General features: G+C 38.2%; 2 protein-coding genes across 3 annotated transcripts; one reads left to right on the forward strand and one right to left on the reverse strand.

Annotated features, from left to right (window-relative positions):
• The first annotated feature begins 3,735 nt into the window (after window positions 1-3,735).
• On the forward strand, window positions 3,736-22,700 carry prkg2 (protein kinase cGMP-dependent 2). 2 transcript variants are annotated; one of them, XR_009203145.1, is made up of 19 exons: window positions 3,736-3,831; window positions 5,734-6,216; window positions 6,763-6,929; window positions 7,978-8,091; window positions 8,843-8,948; window positions 10,045-10,108; window positions 12,463-12,540; window positions 13,513-13,607; window positions 13,782-13,850; window positions 13,937-14,035; window positions 16,054-16,198; window positions 16,430-16,566; window positions 16,957-17,046; window positions 17,129-17,270; window positions 17,349-17,512; window positions 18,609-18,731; window positions 18,809-18,970; window positions 19,398-19,460; window positions 20,249-20,315. XR_009203145.1 is itself a non-coding variant. In XM_058375223.1 (19 exons), exons 2-19 carry the CDS (start codon window positions 5,741-5,743, stop codon window positions 21,824-21,826), a joined length of 2,295 nt encoding a protein of 764 aa, XP_058231206.1. In that variant the 5' UTR covers window positions 3,736-3,831; window positions 5,734-5,740; the 3' UTR covers window positions 21,827-22,700. The 2 variants fall into 2 exon arrangements, 1 of the variants encoding a protein (XP_058231206.1); XM_058375223.1 differs by lacking the exon at window positions 18,809-18,970 and adding an exon at window positions 21,731-22,700.
• Window positions 22,701-22,741: 41 nt separating this feature from the next.
• bmp3 (bone morphogenetic protein 3) lies at window positions 22,742-27,487 on the reverse strand. The gene is made up of 3 exons (XM_058375224.1): window positions 26,990-27,487; window positions 25,415-26,313; window positions 22,742-24,628 (listed from the first exon to the last, which is right to left on the reverse strand). The coding sequence occupies exons 1-3, from the start codon at window positions 27,231-27,233 to the stop codon at window positions 24,437-24,439; spliced, it is 1,335 nt and encodes a 444-aa protein (XP_058231207.1). The 5' UTR covers window positions 27,234-27,487; the 3' UTR covers window positions 22,742-24,436.
• Between the last annotated feature and the right edge of the window lie 133 nt (window positions 27,488-27,620).

Raw genomic sequence — 27,620 nt, forward strand, 5'->3', positions numbered from 1 at the left:
GAGTAATATACACCAATCAGCCATAACATTATGACCACCTGCCAAATATTGTGTCGGTCCCCCTTTTGCTGCCAAAACAGCCCTGACCTGTAGAGGCATGGACTCCACTAGATCCCTGAAGGTGTGCTGTGGTATCTGGCACCAGGATGTTAGCAGCAGATCCTTTAAGTCCTGTACATTGCGAGAGGGGACCACTTTTGACAGATACTGACCACTGCAGACTGGGAGCACCCCACAAGAGCTGCAGTTTTGGAGATGTTCTGATCCGGTCATCTAGACATCACAATATGGCCCTTGTCAAACTGCTTCTAACACATCAACTTTGAGGACAAAATGTTCACTTGCTGCCTAATATATCCCACCCTCTAAGAGGTGCCATGATGAGGAGATAATCAGTGTTCTTTACTTCACCTCTCCCTGCTCATAATGTTATGCCTGATCGTTGTGTGTGTCAATGAGTACTTTGATCAAAGAAGCCTCCATAGAAACCACTTCTCAACCTCCAAGCTGTGCGTTTGTGTCAATGGAAAGATGAATGTTTTCACCATATACCAAAAAACAGACAAGAAATTCAGAAAGTATGAAAGAACTGAAATATATAAATGTGTACTTTTTTATTTTAGATTTATAAATGTATAAATAAATATTTCAATTTATAAATGTATAAATAAATATATACATTTATAAATATATAAACAAATCACAAAAATATTGAAAGAGCAAAAGAGTCCAAACTAACAACTGATCTCATGGTATCAGTTTAGTAATTAAACTGATTAGATAATGATGATTAGATAATTTGATAAATAGTAACTATTCAACCACTTTTATACATTCATTTTATAGGATTTTATTTTCCATTTCGGTATTAGGATCAATTTTTAATAATGATAAATATTTACAAATCTCATTAAAGGTTACAAACATGAGGTTAAACATGTCCAGTGAGTGAGTGAGAAGGGGATTATTGCTATACAACTAGTTTTGCTCCTGTTTTTTCCTAATCTATTTCTTTCCAACTAAAAACAGCATTTCTTTCACCCTGAAACATGAATTTCCCTGGACTTCAGTGAAGGCTTTTATACAACAGACTATGGGGAATGAGAAGACTTTGGGAGATTTGTTTAAAACGGTGTAGTTGGTTGTCATTATAAGACACATTTATAACATGTATTGGTACAAGAGTTAAAATAAATACCTGTGAATTAAAACTAACTTAATTCTCCCAGTAAAATCTTAAAGTACCTTCATTTACTTTGAGGCCCAAGGAACAAAAAACACAAAAATTCTGAATGAAATCCTTCAAAATAAAATCGTAGGGCCTTACCTTCAAGATCAAATTTATTTTTATTTTCTACTCCCAAATTTTCCAATTAGATAATCACCACCACACCTGCGCGAGCTCTTAGCCCGCCCACTGTCAAAACCAATAAACCAATAAAGCCAAATATGATCGACGTACCGTGAAACCAATCAAAACACCTATTACGCTTCTTCGAGCCAGCGGTAATATTTCTTTTAAAATATCCGCAAACAATGGATAGAAAACGAACAAAAAAATGTTTAGTAAAATTTAAAAATTATTTATTAATAAAATTAATTTATATTAATTAATAGGTTTGATAAAATTTATTAATAGGTAATAGGGTATTGGGGGGTTGTTGTTGGGGGCGCGGCTCTTTAACCAGGAGCCCTAGGCTACCTAGGGGCAAATTCATTTGCCTAGGGGCCCTAGGCAAATGAATTTATATTCAAATTATAAATAATGGATTAAATTGAAATATTCGGTAAAAACATGGTGCTTGTTATTCCACTAGGGGGCAAAATATACCAGTATGCTCAGGCCCATAAATTACTAACACCATGTTTCTTTCCAAAAGAGCTCATTTCAAGTTTTCACAACATCAGGGGTGAATGCTTATTTTAGGTTTTTTAAAGATTCTCATTTTGCAAATATATCTGACAACCATCATTTGAAGTTGTTTTTTTTTGGTAATGCAATGTGTTAAAAAAAATGATTCCTTTGGGACACCCCTTAAAATCATTGAATTCAGGTGTTGTTTTTCAGGGGTTGGGCTTGGCCTCTTAGTTCCAGTGAAAGGAACTCTTAATGCTTCAGCATACCAAGACATTTTGGACAAATCTGTAGGAACAGTTTGGGGATGACCCCTTTCTGTTCCAACATGACTGCACAACAGTGTACAAAGCAAGGTCCATAAAGACACGGATGAGTGAGTTTGGTGTGGAGGAACTGCACAGAGTCCTGACCTCAACCTGATAGAACACCTTTGGGCTAAATTAGAGTGGAGACTGCGAGCCAGACCTTCTTGTCCAGGAAGGGATCATCCCCAAACTGTTCCCACAAATTTGAGAGCATGAAGTTGTACAAAATGTCTTGGTATGCTGAAGCATTAAGAGTTCCTTTCACTGGAACTGAGGGCCTGATCCCAACCCCTGAAAAACAACTCCTGAATTCAATGACTTGGAGGGGTGTCCCAAAACCTTTGGAAATATAGTGTATATACCTAGATTTTACAAATCTTTGCAATTCTGATGCTCACATTCTCATTATGTTCCTTTGGTGGTGGATCTTTTGCTTTTTTCTCCATTTGATTTTGATATCAGTAATAGATTTTCTTAATCTAAAAACACCCGAAATATTCAAAATATTTATAAATATATCATAAGTTAATAAAATTATCAAAAGTCGTCCATACCTTCTGACTGGAGAGGCCTATAGAAAGGATTTGTCTCCATCTACTGACACTTTTAAACAGTTACTTGAGTTGAGTTAGCAGGAGCAAATGTAATATTTGGGATGTGTAGAACTGATGAAAGACCAGAAAACATGCAATATGATTAGACTGCGAATAAATATATTCATTTTTAACTGCACATAAGGGCATGGGAGGAACTCATCTTCTTTGGAATGTGTTCACAGAAATAATAATGGGCAAACAATTTGATCGTGCTCTTTATGTAGGTATATTACACCTAACTAATGATATTTTAAGAGTTTTCAAAACAAAGCTGCAGGCATTTAAAGGTCATGCTTTTTTGTTCCTGTAACATTTACGTCCTGAATTATTGATTATTTCCACAGACAGACGCTGTAGCTCCACTAATGTAACACCCTGGCTGTGATCCAGTTAAATGCACACGGATCAATCCAAATAGCTTCACTGATGATACAATACAATGAGGATGACTTGCAGAAGGGAAGAGTTTACAGCAAGCATTCGTGTCAAAGCAAATATCACCAGAACAAATAAAACAAGTAAAACAATAAGTGACATTAAATGCATCAGTTACACACTTTACATAATGCAATAAGTGACGCACTCTCTGCTGTCTATATATTGAACAGGTGATTATGTAAGTTTGTAAAGGGGTCAGTTGGGGGATTTTTGGAGCTCGAGGATGTTTTCTTGCACACAATATTAAACCTTAATGTCAAATAGATCAGTGTGCATTAATTGCGGAATATAACACACTGACCTCAGATGTCCATGCATGTTAAAGTGCTCTTGGTCCATCTTGATCCAATAAGTTTATAAGAAAAGACAAATACAGAAAATTTTATTCACCATCTACATCATCATCATCATCATCATCAATATTATTGTAATGTTCTTCGCCCATCAGGTTTTTATGAGACCCCACAGGCTAAAAAGTGATAAACAGTGAAGAGCGCGCGCGCGCACACACACACACACACACACACACACGCGCGCGCGCACACACGCACTTGGAGCTGATGTGTATAGAGCACTGAGTCGGACGCAGAGGATCATCACTAGGATTGTTTCCAGCTTTTTTCCTTCACTTCGGGTAAGACTTGGGTGGAGCTCGTAAACACACACACACACACACACACACACCTACACACACAGGTGAGCTGATTAATGTGTGTTGAGTTAGAAAAGTGAAATGTGTAAATGGTAGTGTGATTAAAAAACAAAACAAAACAGGTGCATGGTTCGGGGGTGAAGATTCGTTGAACCAATTCGGGAGGAATCGGGACAAATCGGAAGGAATCGGGGAAAAAAGGGAAATTGAATCTGTTGGCTCAGATTTATCGTTATGAATGTTTTCATGACATTTTACGCGACACTGATGTACACACTTTACAGTGATAATCTGAATGCTTTACTGCGAATATTAATACTGTAAAACTGTAGCTGGTATGGTGTAGTGTTATCATAGCAACTTGGAAATACTTTATTGTTTACATTTTATTAACGAAACGTCGTAATAAACATTATGCAACGTTACTGTAAAATTATACGTGTAATTATTACAAAAAGAAAGAAAGAAAGGGGTATAAATTAGTAATAAATAATGAGTTTGTACGTAATATATATGTAATTACAATTTACAAAATACTTTTAGACCAGTCATCATTTCACAGAGTCTCTACTTGCTGTGTCCAGTTTGGAGAAGTGTGTGCCTGTCTCAGTTAATGCTTTACCCTTATATTCGGTTCACTATTGAACTAATATTGCTCCATTTTTAGTAAGAAAGGGTTAAGTAATGTCTGAAATACTCCCACTGATGCATGCTCTATTGTCTTGTAATGTGATGTAGACTGGAGGGGACAAAACACATGTATATGATATTTATGGAGGAATTCAGTGTTGGTCATACAGTAGGATTGTTATCTCCTTTGACTGGGACTAAACTGGACATGTGCATGGTGTAATAGTGTGTTGGCGGTTCTGCAAGTCACATGTCTGTTATAGTAAACACTGTAGGCTTAATTATGCTTGAAAGTTTTGGACTGTGAGTAGGAGTATAAACTGCATAATGTCCAGCACTGTTGTATCAGTGTTTTGTGTATATTTTTCCCAAATCCACCAGTGAATGTCACACTAAAATAAAAGAATCATCATCATCACCACCAACATCACTGTAAACACATGGTGTGTGAGGGAGCTATTGAATAGCATCATGGCTTCTGAATAATTGATGAGCAGGATGAATCATGGGGTCCTGAATCACATTTAAATCTCTCTCTCTCTCTCTCTCTCACTCACACACACACACACACACACTCACTCACTCAGTACCACTTCACATTTGGGAGATCATTCATTAATAGATAAATAAATGTCTCTGTAACCTTTACCATCAAACAGAACTGTGATCTGTAGAATGCAAATACAAACTCCAAATCATAAATGTAACAAAATAACACACCCATGCATTACCATACAAATTATAACCCCAAATGTCAGCGCTTCTACTGTACTACTCTGTACAGATTGCTAATCTTAGCAGAAAATTATTTTTTAAAAATTCTGTTTACTTATGCAAATGAGGTCTGGTCTAATTAAATATGCATAAATTTACATGATTAAAAAAAAAATAAAAAGCTAGCCGTTTGTTGTTTTTTTTTCAGAATTGAAAACTTTATTTCACCAAGTGTTGTCTATATAAAGATGTGTAAAAAGACATGAATGCAAAAGATGTAGAACAAGGGATGTATTTCAGGGATTAAAGCATTATGTAATGTTGCTAAGTTTTCTGTCATTTTTCTGTTTTTTTTTTTATTGTAATTGTTATAGTTGAAGAGAAAGCATGCTATAGATACTTATGTTATATGTAGTTTATGCAAAAAATCTTTTGTATTAACCTGTAGTATCTCTCATTAGTGTTTTTGAAATGAACCGTATTGTCAAAAATATAGAATGTATTAACTGCAAGAAATATCTATTGCTTTCTTTAATGCAGTAGCAGAATGGGAAACAGCTCAGCCAAACTGAATCCCTTCATACACGTTAATGGCTCGGCCAAATCCAAGCACAACACCGAGCCAAGCGGTGCTCCTCAGCGCCTCAAAATGAAGGTGGAGGAGTTGGAGAACCAGCTGAAGAAGAAGGATGAAGAACTGTGTGCCCAGCAGCTACAGATCAAACAGCTGGAAGAGCAGCTGGCCCTGAATAACCAAGTCATTGCTGACATCTCAGATGCTTTGAGAAGCAAGTGTCTTCAGGTCAGCAGTCTACAGGAGGCTCTGAAGAAACAGCGAGATTTGGAACTCATGAACTCACCCACCGAGGCGAGTCAGAGACTCAGCGGCCTGCTGCGAGAGACGCTCAACAAGAGAAAAGGAGCCAAAGCTGGGGTTTCTGCAGAACCCTCATCTAGGACATATGACTCGAGTAGCATGCCCAAGTTCTACTTTGAGAGTGCACGAGTGTGGAAAGAGCCAAGGTCAGGAAAAAAAACCCTGCATTGCATACTGTAATGTTATTTATGGAGTCAGGTAGATTTCTTTAGTTACATAATGTCGAGAAAATTAATCGTCTCATCTTTTATACATGACTAATTAGGACGTGCCATTCAGATGGTAATCTCCATAGAGACCATGTTGTGATAGCTCTCATTATATTAAATCATACCGTTTGGGGCTTCATTAACTATTCTGCATGCTGGTATTGACAATTGAAGAACTGGTGCATTTGATAACTCAAAGAAAGGTTCTGAAGTACTGTCTAATTAATTAGAATAATTAAAAAAATAAAGCAAAAACGTCTGCCAACTCTATTCAGTGCCCAGAGATCATTGCTCATTTAGCCTAGGACCAAAATACCCAAATTATCCAGTAGATTTAGTATTAGGTGCTGAGACGTCAGCATTTACAACTGTTAAGTTTTTGATCAACACAAGTTTAATATCATGTTAAAGAGAAGATGGTTTTTCAGTAACATCTGATACTATCACAGAACTCATTATCTGATTATTCTCTTTTTGTGACAGTGTGAAGAAGCTCCTAACAGATGCCCTGAATAAGAACCGATATCTGAAGAGGCTGGAAGGACAGCAGCTTAGAGATATGGTGGAGTGTATGTATGAGAAAACATACCAACAAGGAGAGTATGTCATCAAGCAAGGCGAGCCGGGGAATCACCTGTTTGTGCTGGCAGGTAAGAAACCACATGGAATCAAACTACTGAGAATTAATTCTTTGTTTGGTTCAAATTTGCAGCGCCATAAAACCCCATCAGAAACATGTTATGGATGATGCTGACATACATACACTACCACTCAAAAGTTTGGGATCAGCTGCATATTTCAGCATGATTTCAGCTACGGAGGAAGACTCCATCAGCCCATCCGTCTTGTGGGAGATGCTCCAGGAAGCATGGGGTGAAATCTCATCAGATTATCTTGAAAACTTGACGGCTATGCCCAGGCTGTAACTGCTGCAAAAGGCGTTTTTTTGATGAAGGCAAAGTTTGAAGAAAACATTCACCATTTCCATCAAAATCATTATTTCTAACTCTGACATGTCCTGTTCTTTTGCCATATTTTCTATTCAGACTAATTTCGTTTGTGTGTTTCCTTGGAAAACAATAAATTATAATAATTACTGTCAGAGATGCTGTAATAAATAATAATCCTCTGACCAATCAGAATCGAGAATTCAATGGTCAATAACAAACACATTGTTTTTTTGTTTTTTTAAAAATCAAAATGTAGTATTTTCTACAGCCATGGTATAAAATATATTATTATAGTTGATTTTAATGGTAATAAAGCATATGCTAACTAGAGTACAGGAACACTTTAACGTACAGTCCTGTACAGTCAACCCTTAACCTAGGCTCCGGTTTATATTTTAGGACAATATAAGATTATTAAATTACCCACAAATCACTTGAGACAACATTTGTGTAAATGAACATAAATTTCTTTAGCTCCCTAGTTTGTTGTTCTCTGTCTCTCATATTCATATATCAAGCAATTTTTAACTAAAAAAGAGAAACATCTATGCATATAAATAATTTATGCATGAACGTTTTAAGTGGCAATAAAAACACAATGGCAGCTATGATGAAGCTTTTGCTATGTCATTTCTCATAAAGCATGATCTGAAGTATTGTGTCTCTGAATTTTAATTCACTGAGTAATTTAATGTACTACGTGAAGCACTATATGCCTGTTGGGTCATGGTTTTGTTTGTATTCACAGATGGCAACCTGGATGTCTATCAGAACAATAAACTGCTCACGTCGATCGCAGTTTGGACGACGTTCGGTGAATTAGCCATTCTATACAACTGCACGCGGACCGCATCCGTTAAAGGTGAAGTGTTGTGTAGCTGTTTTCAATTTGGGAGAACAATAAAAATAAAATATTTTGAAATAATAAATAATCGTTCCTCATTTTATGAGTATGAATGCAGATGTTAAGAATTTAACATGAAAACAGTGGATGATGCAAATAAACATGTGTTGAGGTTGGATAATGGAGATAATTTGTCCTGGGCTTAGGTATGGGAGAATTTAATAAAATAAAATAGCCTGAATGTTTTCTCTTGTTTAGATTAGCAGTTCATGTGTGTGTTAACTAAACATGGTGACCTCAGACTTGGAGGATATTTAAGGTTTAGACATCGTCAAACTCATCAGATCTTTGCAGCACAAAGCCTTTGGACATCGAAATTGAATTTGTTTTGGCTCAAGGCACTTTCTCTAATGTTGTGTAAAATGCATCATAAACTTTATCGAAACTCTTACCTCATGTGTTCCTCTTGCTTTCCCATACTGACAGGTCAACCTCAGAAAATAGACACATCAATATTAATCACAATTTTTGTTAGAAAGCCTTGGCTCATGCAGATTAGCATAACTACACATTGTAATATTTAACCTCCATTTCTTGCTTTTGCTTTGATTTGACAAACTGCAGTAAAACGTAAACACTTCGTAAAACAGCTCTGTTAGATGTAGATGTTGTGTTATGGTGACTGGTTCACCACACTGAGGTGGAGGCTAAGCTTTGGGAGCACGCTGGCATTTCCCTCACATTACCTGCAGTTTTGTTGTTCTTACAGCGGCCAGTAATGTCAGAACCTGGGTTCTTGACCGGGAGGTCTTCCACAACATCATGCGAATGACCTCTGAGGCAAGACATGAGCAGCATCGCAACTTCCTCAGAAGGTGACATAACAAACATATCACACTGTCTCAGCCTTTCATAAATCAAATATACATACCACGTCATTGTTCAATTCTTAAATCTGATTGGTCTGATTCATTTTCTCTAACAGAAGGTCTTATAGCACATCTGTCTTAAATAAGCTCATTCTACTGCATCCTTATTTCTACTTTCTCTAACAGAAGGTACATCTTACAGCACATCTGTCTTAAATAAGCTCGTTCTACTGCATCCTTATTTCTACAGAAATGTCTTAAACTCAGATTTGTATGGAAGAAGATCCATATGAACAAATAAAACACAAGATGTAACTGTTGTTAATATGTTTTCTGCATTTTGGAAAGGCCAGGGTTTTGTAGCTGAAACTGTGAATTTTGGAATCGTAAGGACAGTGGGCCTGTTATTTCTCGGTTATATGACAATATATATATTTGATAAGATACATAACATCTTATAAAACATATATTATAAATGATAACATAAAATACATTGTTTAGCTGCCATTACACAACATTAAACATTAAGTCTCAGCCTTTAATAGACAAAAACTTGCTTGGTATAAATGGAATAAAATACAGTGGAACATACTGTCTTAATGAAATAATCAACTTCTGTGATGTGCTGAATCGTCGTCCCTCAGCTTCACTACATATATTATGTTTCAATGACAGCACGTTTCCTTCCTTACCTAAATAAAGTCTAGGTCCAACATCTTTACAATAGAAGGGGTTTTTTCAAGATCACATAAAGTGCAATTGCAGCACAACACATTACATACCCAAACAGTACAAGGAAGCTTCCATAACTATCTCCTTATGGATGATTAATGAAAGAAGTAGCAAAAGTTAACTTGGCTATTTGTGCCAAACCGACGAAGTCTGGAGATGCTAAACTAGCTTTGAAACAATCCCACTGACTCTAAGTACACAAATGAAATAGAAAACATGACAGGATATTGGATCTATTTGAGGGTAATTAAAGAAGCACACAACTGTTCCATATTATCCTTATTATAACCATTAGCACAGATTTTCTTCTGTATCCTGTTTGAAATGAGTTCCTTTTCAATTAATTCTTTCCTTTTTTCTTTTATTCCAGTGTTTCACTTTTGGCCAATCTTCCAGAAGACAAGCTGACTAAGATTGTTGACTGCCTGGAGGTGGTAAGTAAAGATTTTTATCTTTATCCTTGATATTCTCCTGAACACAAAAAAATCCCCCGTCTCTGACCTTTGTGTTGGAGAGTGCAGGCATTACGTCTGTCATCTCTTGGGCCGGTAGATTGTTATCATAATTACTTGACATATTGTTGCCATAATTATTTGACTTGGGCCAAGTAAAGTGTTCCTGATTTGAAGGCTGAGGGTAGAAACGTGGCACAGTCTGTGCTTTGTTAAAGATCTGTTGGACAGCTGATTCGGGCTGCTGACTGATTTATTTCAAATCTCTCCGAGGGGGCCAAAGCGAACGTTTCTAAAAGAGTGTGGGCTTTGTCAGCTTTGTGTCAAATAACCTACATTCACATTCCCCACCTTCTGCAAATACTTCAAGGACATTCCTCTTGATCACGTGTCCCCGGGTTCGAATGGGAGAATTTTGTTATTTAATCATTCTGATGGAGTTGATTATATTCCCTCCCGGGGGGGACGGGAAGCAATGTAACTCTATAGTTGGTGCAGATGTTTCGTACTGTGAAATGCAGATAATATGGAACTCTATCATTAAACAGTGAGGAAAGGAATGCGGTGAGAGAGTCTTGGGCGTTTTTGACTTCCTGGTGTAAAGAGGTCTAGTGGTCTCTTGGAGAAGAGGACACGTGGATGGACCATGAGTGAATTGATAGGAATCACACTCTGGAGAAAAAGACTAGATCTGGCTTTCTGACGTTCAAGAATTTATAACCGGTCTCTAATGTTCACCCAAAATATGCTAGCAACATGAAAAATGATTGGCGTTGACATAAAACTTGGAAGCTGTCCAGTTTCACCTCAGAGTGAGACCGGCATGCATGAAGTAATGATGATGTCATTTAGTGTGAGTGTGATAGTATAAACATACATTTATTGTTCCTGGAATAGTGTTCTTTTTAACAACTCATCGCCAAGGATGTGTTAACTGTCCACTTCTGACTCCTCCCAATTCTATGACCCTCCAGATAGCACTGGGCAGCGTCCAGAGAGAAGACCTTTTGTTTTATTTTCAATCAATTACACAAAATGGGTTTTTTATTTTTTTGAAAAAAAAAAAAAGTATTGAATTTATGATATTTAAAAATAAATTAAGCTGGAACTTTTAAACGTTTTCATGAATACATAGCTAACATTAACTCTGTTAGACATTGCTAGGATAGTTATAAATACAAGCAACTCATGTCTACATAACTTAAAGGGAATTAAATATGTTTATTATATAAATGTGTAATAAAAGCTAATGCAGCTTTAATATTATAAATTATTTTAATTTGTGAGGTGAAATTCGGGGAGCATCGCCACCTCCTAGCTCCAGGGTCTCCCGTTCGATCCTGAGCTTGGGTCTGTGTAATGTTTCAAATGTTCTACCCATATCTGTGTGGGTTTAACTGGGTTCTCTGGTTTTCTTTTACCTCCCCAAATCATGGCAGGTATGAATGAGGCCGAGAATGTGTGTGTGTGTGTGTGTGTGTGTGTTTGTCCTGCAATGAGTGTATTCAGGGTGTATTCCCACATCTTGCCCAGCATTCCTGGGATAGGCTCGGGATTCATCACAATGGTAACCAGGATAAAGCTATTCCTGAAGATGAATGAATGAGAATCACTTAACATCATGCCTCAGCTAATATTACAATGAATTACAGATTAGATTAAATACACACTACTAACTAAAGCAGCAAAATATTTGGCAAATTAATAATTTACAAAATAACCCATTTATTCTGAATGATATAAAGTGAAATGCAGAAATCTCTGGCTGGAAGCTGTCTGGAATATCTGGAAGCCTTAGACGTTGGAAGGGTCTGAGAGACAAGTTGATGATTGGTGGCTGTAGTGGATTAAATGAAATGTTGGTTCAGGTGGAATCAAGAGATGTTGACTATGTTTGACTTGAGAACCTACAATTGTATCTTATTATCTATATGATATGGATAATTTTTACTATTATATGGACCGTCAATAAGATGGTGAAGGATGGTACAACTGGTTAAACTGGGGAAAAATACTGAATAGCATTTTGATTATCTCTTTTGCTGGTAATTTAGGATTATAGGGTTATAGCATTATTTATCACAGTCTATCTATCTATCTATCTATCTATCTATCTATCTATCTATCTATCTATCTATCTATCTATCTATCTATCTATCTATCTATCTATCTATCTATCTATCTATCTATCTATCTATCTACCTAGATAATTTCATTGTGAAAGATTTCAGCTTTCCTGTATACTCCTTTGAGAATATACCCAACAGGAACACGACGGCACTGACTCAATGGGAAATCAATAGCTAAATAAGATCTTCTTTGTACTTCCTCATTAGGAGTATTATGACAAAGGCGACTATGTCATCCGGGAGGGAGAGGAAGGAAACACTTTCTACATCATTGCCAATGGAAAGGTAAAAGTATCACTGCACACATGTTGGATTTAATCCCAGATTCTAGATTATCAGATGTTAGCAGTTTATGCATAATCTCCACTGGGCTGGAACTAGTTTTAACATGTATTTTGGGAAAACTCTATAACTAATCCTGATTTCATACCTCCTTCTTAAATATTAACCCTTCTAGCTGAAGTCTGTCTTCTTTACCCAAAAAAAGGACCCCTAAGGTGACTTCTTCTGTGGTCAGGTTCTCTCAATACCACTATGTTGGGGCTATAGAGGAAATGTGTGTCCAGTTCTGTGGGAGGTAGAGCATGTTGAGATAAATCAGTAACCTGACACTGCAGGGTTAAGAGACAGAGGTCTCCTCTGGGAAGTAACAGGAACTGTTTATCATGAGCTACCCGGTCATGGATCCCCCAATGGGCCCCCACCATAGCTGCAACTCCGACTGCAATGGGGAAGACAGATGTTTTTTTTCTGAGAGCGATTTAAGTGCCGGAAATGATGCTTCTCGTCAGCCTGTCGCCTCCCTGTCCAAGACACCGTGTTGGGAATAAGCCCATTAGTGTAAGCCACCAAAAAGCTGCCTATTAGGTCAAGAGGGTCAGCCATGGATCACTTTACAAGTGGAATTGTGTGTCTAATCATAGATTCAGAGGAGAGACCCGGAAGTTCTGAACAGTGGCTTTGGAATAAATTTGATACAGAAATGTTATTTAATGACTAAATACCCCAGGTTTTTGTATTGTGACATTGTTTTAAACATTAGATATAAAATGACTGATAGGTTATGATCTACAGCTTTCTGGATGGTTCTTTCCTCACATATGGATATGGTCATAAAACTGTAGAACAGCGTTCCACTGGGATCCATTAATTAGTATTAATGGATCACCATTCATCACTTATGTGTGGTGAATCACCATAAATGATGGACTGAGCAATATGTTCACCAAATGTCATACTAAATGTGGTTCTTCTCAGATTAAAGTGACCCAAAGCACCAAGGATCACGAGGAGCCCCAGGTCATCAATACTTTACAGAAAGGTGATTACTTTGGAGAAAAGGCCCTCATCAGGTAACATTTTTTTCTCTTTAAAATCTTAGATATTAGCTGCTGATAGCAGTTTGCCTTTATGATTTCAGATTAATTTAAGCGATTCATCTTTCTAGTGAAGCCAGAATGAGATTTCAAACAGCCCTTGGGTTATGTTAGATTTACAGGCATGATGTAATTTCCTCCTTTTTGCAGTGATGACGTCAGATCGGCTAATATCATAGCAGATGAGGATGGTGTGGAATGCCTTGTCATTGACAGGGAGTAAGAACACAGACTTTTTCCCTATTGACTATTGCTTTGTTCTGGTTGACTTTGTTCTTTAATAACTCTCATTATTCTCTTCCTAGAACGTTCACGCAAACTGTCGGCACCTTTGATGAACTTAAGAAATATCTTCAAGGCTATGTTGAGACTTTAGCCCGTGATGACAAGAAGAGAAATGCAAAGTGAGTGGCGCAAGTTATGCAAGAATAGCATGTGCTTTTAAATGCACAGCTGTTACAAGATGCAAGAACAAACATACAAACATGTCACAGCTTCAGAAAACCTGAAAACACATATACAGAAAATAATATATAATATATATAATATATATGTAATATGTATAAGGCAAGTATATATACATACTATATACTTGCCTTATATCATTATTTTCATTATTGTTTATCATTACAGACTTAATAATAGACTCTCTCTCTCTCTATATATATACATATATATCTATATCTATATCTATATATATATATTAGAGGGAGAGAAAGATATATATATATATATATATATATATATATATATATATATAAAAATTACAGACTTAATAATAGACTCTCTCCTCTCTCTCTCTCTCTCTCTCTCTCTATATATATATATATATATATACACTATATTGCCAAAAGTATTCGCTCACCCATCCAAATAATCAGAATCAGGTGTTCCAATCACTTCCATGGCCACAGGTGTATAAAATCAAGCCCCTAGGCATGCAGACTGTTTTTACAAACATTTGTGAAAGAATGGGTCGCTCTCAGGAGCTCAGTGAATTCCAGTGTGGAACTGTGATAGGATGCCACCTGTGCAACAAATCCAGTCGTGAAATTTCCTCGCTCCTAAATATTCCACAGTCAACTGTCAGCTGTATTATAAGAACGTGGAAGTGTTTGGGAACGACAGCAACTCAGCCATGAAGTGGTAGGCCACGTAAACTGACGGAGCGGGGTCAGCCGATGCTGAGGCGCATAGTGCGAAGAGGTCCCCAACTTTCTGCAGAGTCAATCGCTACAGACCTCCAAACTTCATGTGGCCTTCAGATTAGCTCAAGAACAGTGCGCAGAGAGCTTCATGGAATGGGTTTCCATGGCCGAGCAGCTGCATCCAAGCCATACATCACCAAGTGCAATGCAAAGCGTCGGATGCAGTGGTGTAAAGCACGCCGCCACTGGACTCTAGAGCAGTGGAGACACGTTCTCTGGAGTGAGGAATCGCGCTTCTCCATCTGGCAATCTGATGGACGAGTCTGGGTTTGGCGGTTGCCAGGAGAACGGTACTTGTCTGACTGCATTGTGCCAAGTGTAAAGTTTGGTGGAGGGGGGATTATGGTGTGGGGTTGTTTTTCAGGAGCTGGGCTTGGCCCCTTAGTTCCAGTGAAAGGAACTCTGAATGCTTCAGCATACCAAGACATTTTGGACAATTCCATGCTCCCAACTTTGTGGGAACAGTTTGGAGCTGGCCCCTTCCTCTTCCAACATGACTGTGCACCAGTGACCAAAGCAAGGTCCATAAAGACATGGATGACAGAGTCTGGTGTGGATGAACTTGACTGGCCTGCACAGAGTCCTGACCTCAACCCGATAGAACACCTTTGGGATGAATTAGAGCGGAGACTGAGAGCCAGGCCTTCTCGTCCAACATCAGTGTGTGACCTCACAAATGCGCTTCTGGAAGAATGGTCAAAAATTCCCATAAACACACTCCTAAACCTTGTGGACAGCCTTCCCAGAAGAGTTGAAGCTGTTATAACTGCAAAGGGTGGACCGACGTCATATTGAACCCTATGGATTAGGAATGGGATGTCACTTAAGTTCATATGCGAGTCAAGGCAGGTGAGCGAATACTTTTGGCAATATAGTGTATATACATATATGTTTGATAAGGTGAGAGAACTTTATTAATCCCAACAGAAATACTTTTACCAGAGACTGCTTCAGATTACACATGAGAAATATGAAATATGCTATATATACAAAATGTAAAAAAAGGTGCTAGAAAATTAAGCCAATGTTGCACATGATATGATCTTAACATAAGTGTTTAAAGATGATAAATGTATGGTGATCTATTAAAACGTGTCTCTGTGACTGAAAATAACAATATAACAATATAACCTAAATGCAGACAGAACAGCATCAATTTATATTTGTTCTCAGAGAAATATTACTCAGATTTTTGTGTTGTTTCTTTCATGCAGGAGGTCAGGAAGCAGTACTCCCAGCTCTCCCTTGTCTGTTGATCAGGTGCAGCTCAAAGAGAAGGATTTCACTTCATCTCTTTCCTTCAGGAACCTAGAGATCATCGCTACTCTAGGCGTAGGGGGGTTTGGTAGGGTTGAACTGGTGAGTATTTTTTGTTTCATATCCATACAGATTGTTTATCACAATTTCAGTGGATAAACTAGACTAAATTGATCTTAGGTCAGTAGGTGAATGAATGCCTGAAAACCCAGGGTGGCTTTCCGCATGCGTCCAGCCTTCCTGTGTTAATATTCATGATTTTGGTTCTGAAAACGTAAGATAAAGACAGTTCTGTGACACGTTTTTTGAACGTTTGTGTATGATTTCCACCAGGTGAAAGTGAAAAATGAGAATGTGACCTTTGCACTGAAGTGTATTAAGAAGCGTCACATAGTGGACAACAGACAGGAAGAACACATTCACTCAGAGAGGAGAATCCTGAGTGAGACCAACTCCCCTTTTATTGTCAGGTATGTTGGTGTCTGAACATGAAACAAATCTTGTATATTTTGTATATATTTAGGAATAATGTTGATAAATCGTCTTGTTTTAAAAACCTATGATTTGGAGATGGGTATAATTTTGCCATCAACTGGCCAAACTGGACCTCTGCATACATTATGCTGGCTATTTGGTAGCAATAGTTTCTATATTCATTAAGACAAACATGCATTCTTACATGATGTTATATTTCAAGCATTTAGAAGAGCTTAGTCTTTTAAATTGATGAATAAAAAAATGCTTTAAATCTAATAGAACTGTGAGCATGCTGAATATTTTTATATGTCTACATGCTTCAGTTAATGTTGATTAACACTTTTTCACAATTCAAAAATAATTTTTATGATTCCTTCTTCTAGAATGTACCGTACATTTAGGGACAGTAAGTTTGTGTACATGTTGCTGGAGGCCTGTCTGGGTGGAGAGGTCTGGAGTCTGCTGAGAGACAGGTTAGCTTATATATAACTAACCAATGTAAAGATCTTTCACTCTTTCACTCACACTGACTTCTTGTATCACTGAAATTTTCAGGGGAAGCTTTGACGAGAACACTGCCAAGTTCTGTGTGGGTTGTGTGACCGAAGCGTTTGAGTACCTTCACAAAAAAGGAATTATTTATAGAGACCTGAAGCCTGAGAACCTCATGTTGGACTCGGATGGATATGTAAAACTGGTAAGCAAACTTAATGGGCTGCTGATATGTTTTGCTGGCTAACGTTATGGTTCACTCTGGTCAATTTTCTTCTGTTAGGTTGACTTCGGTTTTGCAAAGAAGATCAAGTGTGGCCAGAAGACATGGACGTTCTGCGGGACCCCTGAGTATGTCGCACCTGAGATCATTCTGAATAAAGGCCATGGCCTCAGTGTGGACTTTTGGTCTCTGGGAATCCTTATCTTTGAACTCCTGACTGGAAGGTTTGTACCAGCAAAATATCTCACTGGCTCCTTTACTGATGACTGAAAATGAGATTGTCTGCATTGAAGAGCTACAAAAGGTGTTATTATGCTTTCAAGTAACCGAGACAGAAAAGAAAGATTTTCCTGTCTAAGAGAGGAAAACAGATTCATTTGAAACTTTAAGTTTCCTTTAATGTTGAAGTCCATTATGTTTTATGCTCGAATTCGTCCATTTTAAGTCAAAGTGTTTTCGTGCGTGAAAATGAGGATAACACAAATAAATGATTTTGCGCTAATCATATAATCCTGGATACAGTTTTAGCTTAACACAATTTTTCAAACATAAAATCTTGCGCAGTTTTATACACCCATTACTAATAATACACTTTATTTATTATTGCATCTTTACCTACATATATTAGAGATGATGCTCAAAAAACAGGGAAAAAAAACAGGGAAATAATTCTCTACAGTAGGTAGCCAAAATAATAATAATAATAATAATAATAATAACAGTGCAATAAACGAACAGTGAAAAAAATAATTATAACAATATTGAATATACAAATATATGATTATATGAACAAGGGTGTACAGTATTATAAAAGTGCAGACTTTTAATAGTCTAATAAAATCCAGTTAAATGATAAATGTTTATTTGGGTTTATTTGATTGGTGGAGTCTCCTGAATGTTTACTATATTTATATATTTGTCATTTAGCAGATGCCCTTATCTAGAGTAACTTATATTTTATCTCATTTTATTCATCTGACCGACTGATGGTTAAGGGTCTTGCTCAGGGGTCCAGCAGCAGCAGCTTGGTGGACCTGGGATTATCAAACTCTGATCAACCTTCTGATCAGTAGCTCAACACTTTAACCACTAAGCTACCACATGGTTACCAGACAGTACTACATTAGCAAACCCACTCCTAAACTACTCCTCATTTGGTGCAACATCCATTTCTGAGCTAATTAAACATCTGGGGTCTTCAGCAGAGATTGAGAAAATTATTCAAAGGATAATGTTTGTATCAGTGAAGAACACACGATGATTGTGAAAGAGACTGTACACAAACCGGTGTAATCTTGATCGTCTCTCTTCCTCTCACAGCCCTCCCTTCACTGGCTCAGATCAGATGATGACGTACACTTTCATTCTGAAGGGCATGGAGAAGATGGACTTTCCAAAGAAGATCACGAAAAGGCCTGGGGATCTCATTCGAAAGCTCTGCAAGTAAGATCTGAAAGTCCTGAGATGACATTTCATACTGTCTATCTGCTATCTACCCAACTGTGTGTAAACAAAAATAGTGTATTCAAGAAGATCAGGAGATCGTGATGATGCCACAACCATCCAGGAACAAAGCCTGGATGCCAAAACATGCCATGCTGTTGAGGAGGGAGGGATGTCATACTCTCTCTACCCTGTCAATCAGAGAGACACTAATCATTCAACAGCATATGTGAGCTCAGGTATGAGGAAGAGGGCTGATAGCTCTAACACTAACACCTCTGAGTGTGTTACAATGCCTTGTAGATGATGGCAAATGACCAAAAAACTTAAAAAATAAGCGTTTCACTATAGTTACTGAATAATAATTTCTCAGAGTTTACAAAGTTTTTCTTTCTCAAATGAAACACTACTATAAAAAATTAGAGTATAATAAATAAGCAAGACTATTCACATTTCTGGCAGACACAGTTAGGGCTAAGGGTTCTAGAGTGTTAAGGGCCTTGCTCAAGGGCCCAGCAGTGACAGCTTGGTGGATTGAAACTCACGACCTTCTGACCACCAGTCCAACGCTAATCCAACACCTTAACCACTAATCTTCCACATTCCCTTGCTACAATTCCCCCTTATCATTTTCCTATTTCTCATTTTTTCCCTTTTTTTCTCTAGGCAAAATCCTTCAGAGCGTCTCGGGAATATGAAGAATGGAATAACGGATATCAAGAAGCACAGGTGAAGGAAGCACTCACAGAGCCCCTGACAGGTGGAGGTTACACAGTGTGTTCATTGTGGAGTTTTGGAAGACGGTGCTTTACTTCCTGACCTCTCCAGCCAGACTTGATTTAGTCTGTAATTAAAGAGTCTGGAGTCACAGGGAAAGATGGGATCTGCAGCTCATTTGCAGTTCCTCTAGCTCGAGCGTTTTTAATCTTAATCAAATTCTCTTTGTATTGTATCTTGTTTTGGATTTCTGTCTTTGGTCGGAATGAGTTCAACATAAAGGTGAGGTCACAAAAGGAGATAATTATGACCTTTCAATGCTCTTAAAATAATTTCTTTAATTCTACATAGTTAACTATTCATATTTTTTTCTGTGAAATTCTAAAACTTTCCTGCTGAAATATTTTTTTATAGATAATAACAAAAGTAGATGAGCATCCCTTCGGTCCTGTCATTGTTGTAAACTAAGGTGCTGCGCTGAGATTTTCTAATCCAATTGGTGCATAAAGTCGAGCAGATGGATCTTGATCTCTGTTGCAATCTGCGGCTTGATCTGATTTGCCGCGCACAGCCCCAGGCGTAGCGGATGGTCCGCTAATAGTCAAGAAAAATATCCTCTCTTCCCCTCTCAGTTCACACAGGATCCTGGACAGACGTCCACATATTTCATTATGCATTGTTTTTGTTGTTATAAACACTAACTCTGCATGCAATCAGTGTTGAGGATTTAATGTCATCCCGAGGACAGGTTGTGAAATGTAAGGTGGTATTAATATATGCTGTGTTTATTAATCATGTAGGTGGTTCACCGGCTTCAGTTGGACTGGCCTGAAAGAGAGGGGTTTGACATCGCCACTGAAAAGAGAGGTAAGAGATGATAAGTCTCGCTGACTAGAGTGACATGGCGATGGATCAACCTCTAAATGACTCAGTTTATCTCTTCTGACTACTGAAACTACTGAAAATTTTCTGCATGGTTTCCCTTAGTTTTTAATTTGTAGCAGTATATCATATGGGAATAGATATTTTACACTCTTGTGATCCTGCTGGTGAGCTTTTAAATATGAGTCCAGGTCATTATCATCAAAGACCAGAACAATCTTAATATGTATAACAATATAAAACATTCATTCTGCTCATTGGAACAAAACACAGTGCTAATATGGGAAAATAATCAGTGATGGGATGATGTGATGTGGCATGCGTGAAGCTGAAGTTGACAATTTTACAATGACAGCATTCTAAAGTGTTTTATTCCTCTTATATCACAACCCAATGATTTTCCCCAAATAATAATAATAATAATAATAATAATAATAATAATAATAATAATAATAATATTTATTTATTTATTTATTTATTTATTTATTTATATATCTATCATTTCTTTTTTATATTGAGGAACATCCACACAGCAATAAACGTCCACACTGTCCTCACTTACATGTTATAGCAGCTATAAACAGTCGTTCCTTCACCAGCCTTCCTTTTTTTTTCTTTCTCTTGTTTTCTTTCGTTATTCAGAAAATTAAAAAACCCAGTGATCTGTTTTTTATCTGTCCACTGTCCCTGTGTTCCTCTAGAAACAGCAATGTATTACAATGAGTGTGTTAGTACAAACCTGACAGCCAGGACTATTGCGAATGAATCAACATCTGCTGATGAATCAAAACTGTGCATTTAACAGCGCTATGAGGATAATATTATTCATAATGTTTGTTATCTCTTTGTACCAGATAACAACAAACGGAATTTGCACCTGTTTGGTTGTGTCCATATTCAGCATTGAATTTTTTTTATCATCACATTCCACTATGGTGGTTAATGGCTCATAGGAAAGTAGACACTCGGGGTTTTAAGAATTTATTGTCTTTCATAAATATTTCTGTTTGTATCTAGCCTACTGTTTTCATTGAAAACAAAGCAAAACAATATCAGTTTCAGACAAATGTTTAAATATTTAGTAAACAGTGATATCAAACCTATTTCAGGTTGTTCCTAAGCGTCTAAAATTTCGAAGGGGTCATCTTAAAATACTAAAAATCCGTGTAAGGTTATTTAAAGAGAAGGTAAACCCAACAGCGAATAATGTTTATATCAGATAAAATAATTTGTTTTTACTGATTGGAAATTTCCGATAAGTAGATTTCCAGTCCACCAATGGAATGGAAAAACAGTATACTGGTATTTTTGAAATGCTAAAATGTGTCATTCGGTCCTAAACCTAAGCTAAAGAGAGGCCTTTCCAAGAAACATGACACTCGATCTTGCTCTTTTTCCAGCTGAAAGGACCGACAGACCACAGTTACTTCGACAACTATCCACCTGACGATGAAATTCCCCCGGATGAACTTTCAGGATGGGACATGGACTTTTAACAACCTCGCCTTCCCCTCCTTTCCATACCTCAGTGTGAACAAGGTCAAAACTCCTACATCATCCTTTCCCCCCCCAACCACAAAGCCAGAGAAACCCAGCATATGGCACAACATTCTCTGACAAAGCACAGCCTTGAGCACAGGCCATATTTGTGCTGGAGTAGGTGGCAATGTGGAGGAGGAAGGACCAGCTGGGAATGTGGCATTTGAAAAGAACTAGGCCAGTGTTATTTGGATGATGATGTTAGTAACCCTGTTTAGTGTATTGAGTAATTTCATCCTGTTTATCTGTCCATTTACGGAGATGGACGGATCATAACTGCTGGGTAAAGCACACCACAGAGTTCTCAGAAGAACTCCTTTGCCCAAGAGGTTTTATTGTGTTTAAATTGCGGACTTTGAACTGCAGAGAAAATGATGTGAAACCAGAAGAAATGTTTACCTTTTTCCTGACCTGGAGAACCAAGAAGGTGAGCTGCGGCTGCTTTTGGAAGCAGCGATGAGCCAAGTGCCGAACTCGTGAACTCACAAACCGACTGTGGGTGTGAACACCAGTGATGTGGCTTCAGAGTCGGACCACAGAAGATGAGCTCAGCTGCTGTTTTTTTGTCGTTCAACTGGATTTGTGTGAAATATTTATAACCACTGAGAAAGGGCCTGGAAGGTGCTATTTCAGTGTCACCGTACCCATGTACTTGAGCCAAAACCCACATTCTAATAACTTTTGTGCACATCTATAAATGTTCTTAGATCCATCGTTACTTAGGATACTGCTGTGGAGTTGTCTGGTTCTTATTTCCTCTGGATAGTGCTACTTCTAAAAATTCATAATAAAAGCAGATCAGTGGAACATACAACTTTATTGATGGTCTGTCCAAAAGAAAGCAATCTTACAGGTGGGGTGAATGAACAGAAACAAACTTTCATCGGTAACTCTAAAGGAAATTTACATTATTCATGTGAAGGCTCCAAACCAATCTCACTGAAGGCTTTCCTTGCCCATAAAGACAAAAAAAAAAAGTAACATACAGAAAATAAATAAATGCATTTAAAGCTCATTTCCATATACAAATATAATTTCTTATGAAGCTTATTATACAAGCACAACCTTACACCTAAATCATTTACACAATAGATTACATAGAATAGTATAGGAAGGCCTTTCTGTAAAAAATATATTATACAAATATTGAAGAAGAGCTCTGTTTTTTTTTTTGTTGCTTTTTTTGTGTTATATATTAAGGTAGTTGCTCACTTTTACATATATATATTTTTTTCTTTAATCTGCATATGTCGCATGTGTATAAAATGTCAAACGTGAAAAATATACATTTGTTAACATGCACTGGAAAAAGATATGAGCGTCGTTTCTGTGTAAATATAAGAGACGTAAAATGAAAGGAACAGAATGATGGAAAAAAAGACTTTTTTATAGAAATAGACCAAATTAACTGATAAACCATTTTAGACCAATTTTTTTGGAAGGCACTTTTGAGATCCGTATCATTTATACAAGTACATAGTCCTGGATCTATTTTCATATGTGTTATAATTAGCATACTCTGTGATTGGTAGCTTGGCGTATTGAAGTATATTCCACGTTTTCAAGAAAAGCTTATTGCTCAATGCCCTAAAAATGTGTTTTGGCGTGAAGTGAAAAACAGAGGTTTGCTTCTAAGCATTTTTTTCTGAAACTTGGGTAAATTGTGACACCTTGATACATCACTAAGGTAATGTATTCTGAGCCAAAATAGTGGTTTTGTGGTATTTACAGGAGAGAGAGAGAGAGAGAGAGAGAGAGAGAGAGAGAGAAAAAGCATGATACCATTAATGTTCACATGGAATTAAACAACATGAAGTCAACAAGGGCACTTGGTCAGTGAGTTCAGACTGAGATCGGACTGAAGAGGAGCTACATGTGGCCCGTGCACAAGTTCTATCAGTAAAAAAACAAATATCCATTTATTCATTTGATTTATTTATCATTCTAATTGATGTCCTTAAGGTACGTTGTTGAACAGTCTACAGCAAATGGTGCTCGTGAGCAGTGTATTAAAAGCACTCATTTACAAATGCATCGACATACTGAGTTCATAATAATAAAACATTTTGGCATTGGAATAAAATATATCTCTTTATATAGCAGCAGTAGATATGAATGTTAAGATTAAATTGATTATGAGTATAGTAAATGTGAAGGAATAGTAACAGCTTAATAGTGAAAGAAAGAAAAACAAAAAACCCTGTACAAATTCATATTATCGTTTATCCCTACATCCTCAACACGGAAAAATCTACACATCCAAAGAGAACAGAAGGAAAACAGAAAAAGAAAAGAAGTCTCTTCAAAAAGTTCATAACAGCCATGTCACAGAATGACTTGTGTTCAATTGGGTGGGTGATTTTGCAAAATCTGCGCTTTCCTTCCAGACAGTTCATTCAGACTTGAAGCTTAACAAATAGCAGTTGTTCTTTAGAAACAGAACGGAATCATCTTCATGTAGCTACGGGGATGTAGTCTCTCATCCAGTGCAAAATGGGAATGGGATAATAACAGGAAGATCGGGTGATCAGGCAGAGTCTGGTGTGTGAACGGATAAAAACGTGACATTATCGGCAGGCGCAGGAGTCCACTGTCATGTTCGGGTAGACCTTCAGGACCACGTTCTTGTCCTCGTCGAAGAAGAGGATGCTGAGGGAAGACATCTTCTCCGGGACACAACAGGGCTCTGGAATGCCAGGGACAACCCCGACTGCTCGGACGATGCTCTGGATGGTGGCGTGGTTGGAAGGTTTCAGGGACTGTGGAGTAAAGGTTACAGGTTACAGACATCTTCAGCAACATCTTATGTGACAGGTGGCATGTTCAGACAGTATAATGCTAAACTCGTTGGGTTCAAATTAGATAAAATTCTTTGCACTTAGGTTGATTAAACTTTCACTCAGAAAACGAGAAGTAGGCTGCAGTTTAATAACTGAATCACCATTAAACACTCTCTGATATTGATTTTGTCCTAACTGATTCAGAGATTCAAACAATTAATACAGAATCACTGAAAGTGAGAAATGTACAGAACTGAAAGGTCACATGACGCTGGGATGGATGACACACTCCGACAACTAAGAAGGTGTTTTAAGGATTTTAAAAATTCCAGATTTAATACCAGTAGTGTTTTTAACTTTTTACTTGTTAATGATCCTCCTCAATCCCTGTATTGCAGAATCTATAATCACATACCAGCTAAAGGTTCTTAAACTGGCTTATATGAATGGATTTTGAAGAATTTCTCCAAGGTAATGGTTTACTTTTATACAGCGGAACAGATACATCTAATAAAAGTGTGTGTCTGTACAGTGTTCCTGTACTGATGGCTTTTATGTCTCAGGGTATGTTCGTTGTAAATGACAGCGTCCTACCACTGGATGGAGCTGATTATCCATTTTAACATAAATGTTAAAAGTTGTATATTTTCTAACCAATTCTTGGTGCACCGCTGGTTATGATATCATAAGATTTAGCACCCATTAGAATGGGAATATGAGTTAAGTATGCATAAACTGAAGGGATTCATATGTAAAAAAACATACCTTTGGCATTGGAAACTGACAGGATCCTGAACAGTAATAAGCATCAAAAGACTTTGGAGAGATAATCCATTCACTCCAGCCAATATCAGCGAAGTCCACCTTAAGGTATCTGCGAGCGCAGTTCTTGGGCTCGTTCCACTGCTTCTTCCTTGCTTTCTTTATGGTCTGTTCATCAAACTGCAGAAGGGGGTTTTTGTCTCTCGGGTTCTTGCGAGGTTTCTTGCGCGATCGCTTGGCTGCCTTGTTCTCAACAGGGTCATATGGGCTAGTCTCATCCCAGGTGTGGATCTCATAAGGGTATTCAGGACCCGGGAGTTCGTTGTTCTGCAGTGGTAAAAGGATATTGGCGGAGCGCTTCGTCCTGTGTGGTAAAGTGCTATTGTGGTTGTGTAGCCTGAGTTTCTGAAGTCCAGGCACTAAGCTCCCTTTGTGTCTCTGGAGAGTGGACACCACGCTTTCGGGCTCGGAGATAGCTGAGTCGTTGGCGAAAACCAGGATGTAGGGTGAATGGTCGGACAAGAGCTTCTTCCATGGTTGTTGTCCTTGTGAATCGACAGCAATGCCAATGAGAAGCTCATCATGATGCTTTGCTTCGTTGACTATACGAGTGATGTCCCTCCACTGCCATGATATGAAGTCTCTGTAGACTGTGGAGACGTTAATGAGGAAGTGTCCGAGGGTTCTGGTGCTGTCGTTTACAGAGGCGAAGCTCCAGATGCTGAGGTGAACGTGACCGTGCCGCCTGAGGCCATGACGAGCACAAGATTTGGACTTTAAGCATCTTTGGCTACTGTTCAGAAAGTCTCCGATATAATAGTGCAGCGTTGCTGAGAGAACATCCTCCGAGTTGGTTAGGGATGTTAGATTGAATATCTGAAGCTGCTTGTTGTCGATGGTACCTGGATGGAGATTAAGAGTTATTACATTTGTTATCTGACAATTATCTAAGTTATTTATTATGTCTAGGGATTGTGGATTTACTGTCAGAAAACCTTCAACTTCTATGTTATTGACATGCTTGTGTATAAGGACACACATCTGATAATGCGCACTTTAGGGTAGGACGAATCACAGCCACATCCAAGGTCCACCAAGGTCTGAAGTTAGTGCATAAGGAGTCAACAATAAAAGTAAACTATCCCGGCCCACTATTTAGCACGACACTAGTGAGAGGTCTGAATATAGCAACTAAGAACACTTTCTTCAGCTGACACGTGCGCACTATATTTTACACCCTTTAATTTGCAGGGACGCAGAGCGCATGCAGAGTTTGACGTCAGACGAGGGAGATAACGCTGCAATTAAGACCGCAAGCACTTCAGCTTACTAATTCAGTCTTCTTTACACCGTTTCATCTATTCATTAACAGGGCTGAAAACAGTATGCGCTCAATATCTGACTGCAAAGCGTGCGAGAACAGCAGGTGGATTTCCACTAACAGCGCTCGCGCAAAAACTAAATAAGCGGGTGGTCTATGGTGGTTCTGTCTTATGAACTCACAAGGATTAATCACAATTAGTCTCATTATCAATTAGTTAAATTAAGAGTTAAATAGATATTTGAGGAATTACATACCCGAGTGCGCTTTAAAGCTGCGCACCGTGTTGCCGTCCCGGAGCGGAAAGCTCGCGCTCGTGTATTTGCTGTAGAGCATCTGCATGTGCTCGGACACTGTATCCTGCACGGACTTCTCCGACTGATACGTGTCCGTTTTGTGTCCAAAATCCTTCGTTAGTCTAGCGAAGTGATCTTTCAGCATGGCACAATATCCAGAACACACGCAGCTCCATCCCAGAAGGAGAACCAGCAGGCGATCCATGACGCCAAGGAAAGCTTTATTAGAACACGCTATGCTGTTCAAGTGTGCTTAACTCTCCGACAAGATATCATCACACGAAAACAAAAACGAAAAGCCCGAAGCTGTAGTGTGTCGGTGGAGATGAAGAAAGTGTGTGAGACGTGTGTTGAGTGTGTTGCGTTTGGTGCGCGCTCTCGGGGTTTTGTGCGTGGACGCTGCGCTGCTGGAGCGACAGCCAATCGCATCCACGCTCTGCTCTCATATGAGCGCCAAGCGGAATGGGCTGCAGATTTATAGGACTTAGGGGAGAACCCTCACCTTAGATCCATCCACAGGACAGCCATAAAGAAACAGAAAGAGGAGGGTAGGGAGAAAGAGAGAGAGAGAGAGAGAGAGAGAGAGAGAGAG

This window comes from Hemibagrus wyckioides, linkage group LG22 (assembly GCF_019097595.1).
Source record: "Hemibagrus wyckioides isolate EC202008001 linkage group LG22, SWU_Hwy_1.0, whole genome shotgun sequence".
Taxonomy (NCBI): domain Eukaryota; kingdom Metazoa; phylum Chordata; class Actinopteri; order Siluriformes; family Bagridae; genus Hemibagrus; species Hemibagrus wyckioides.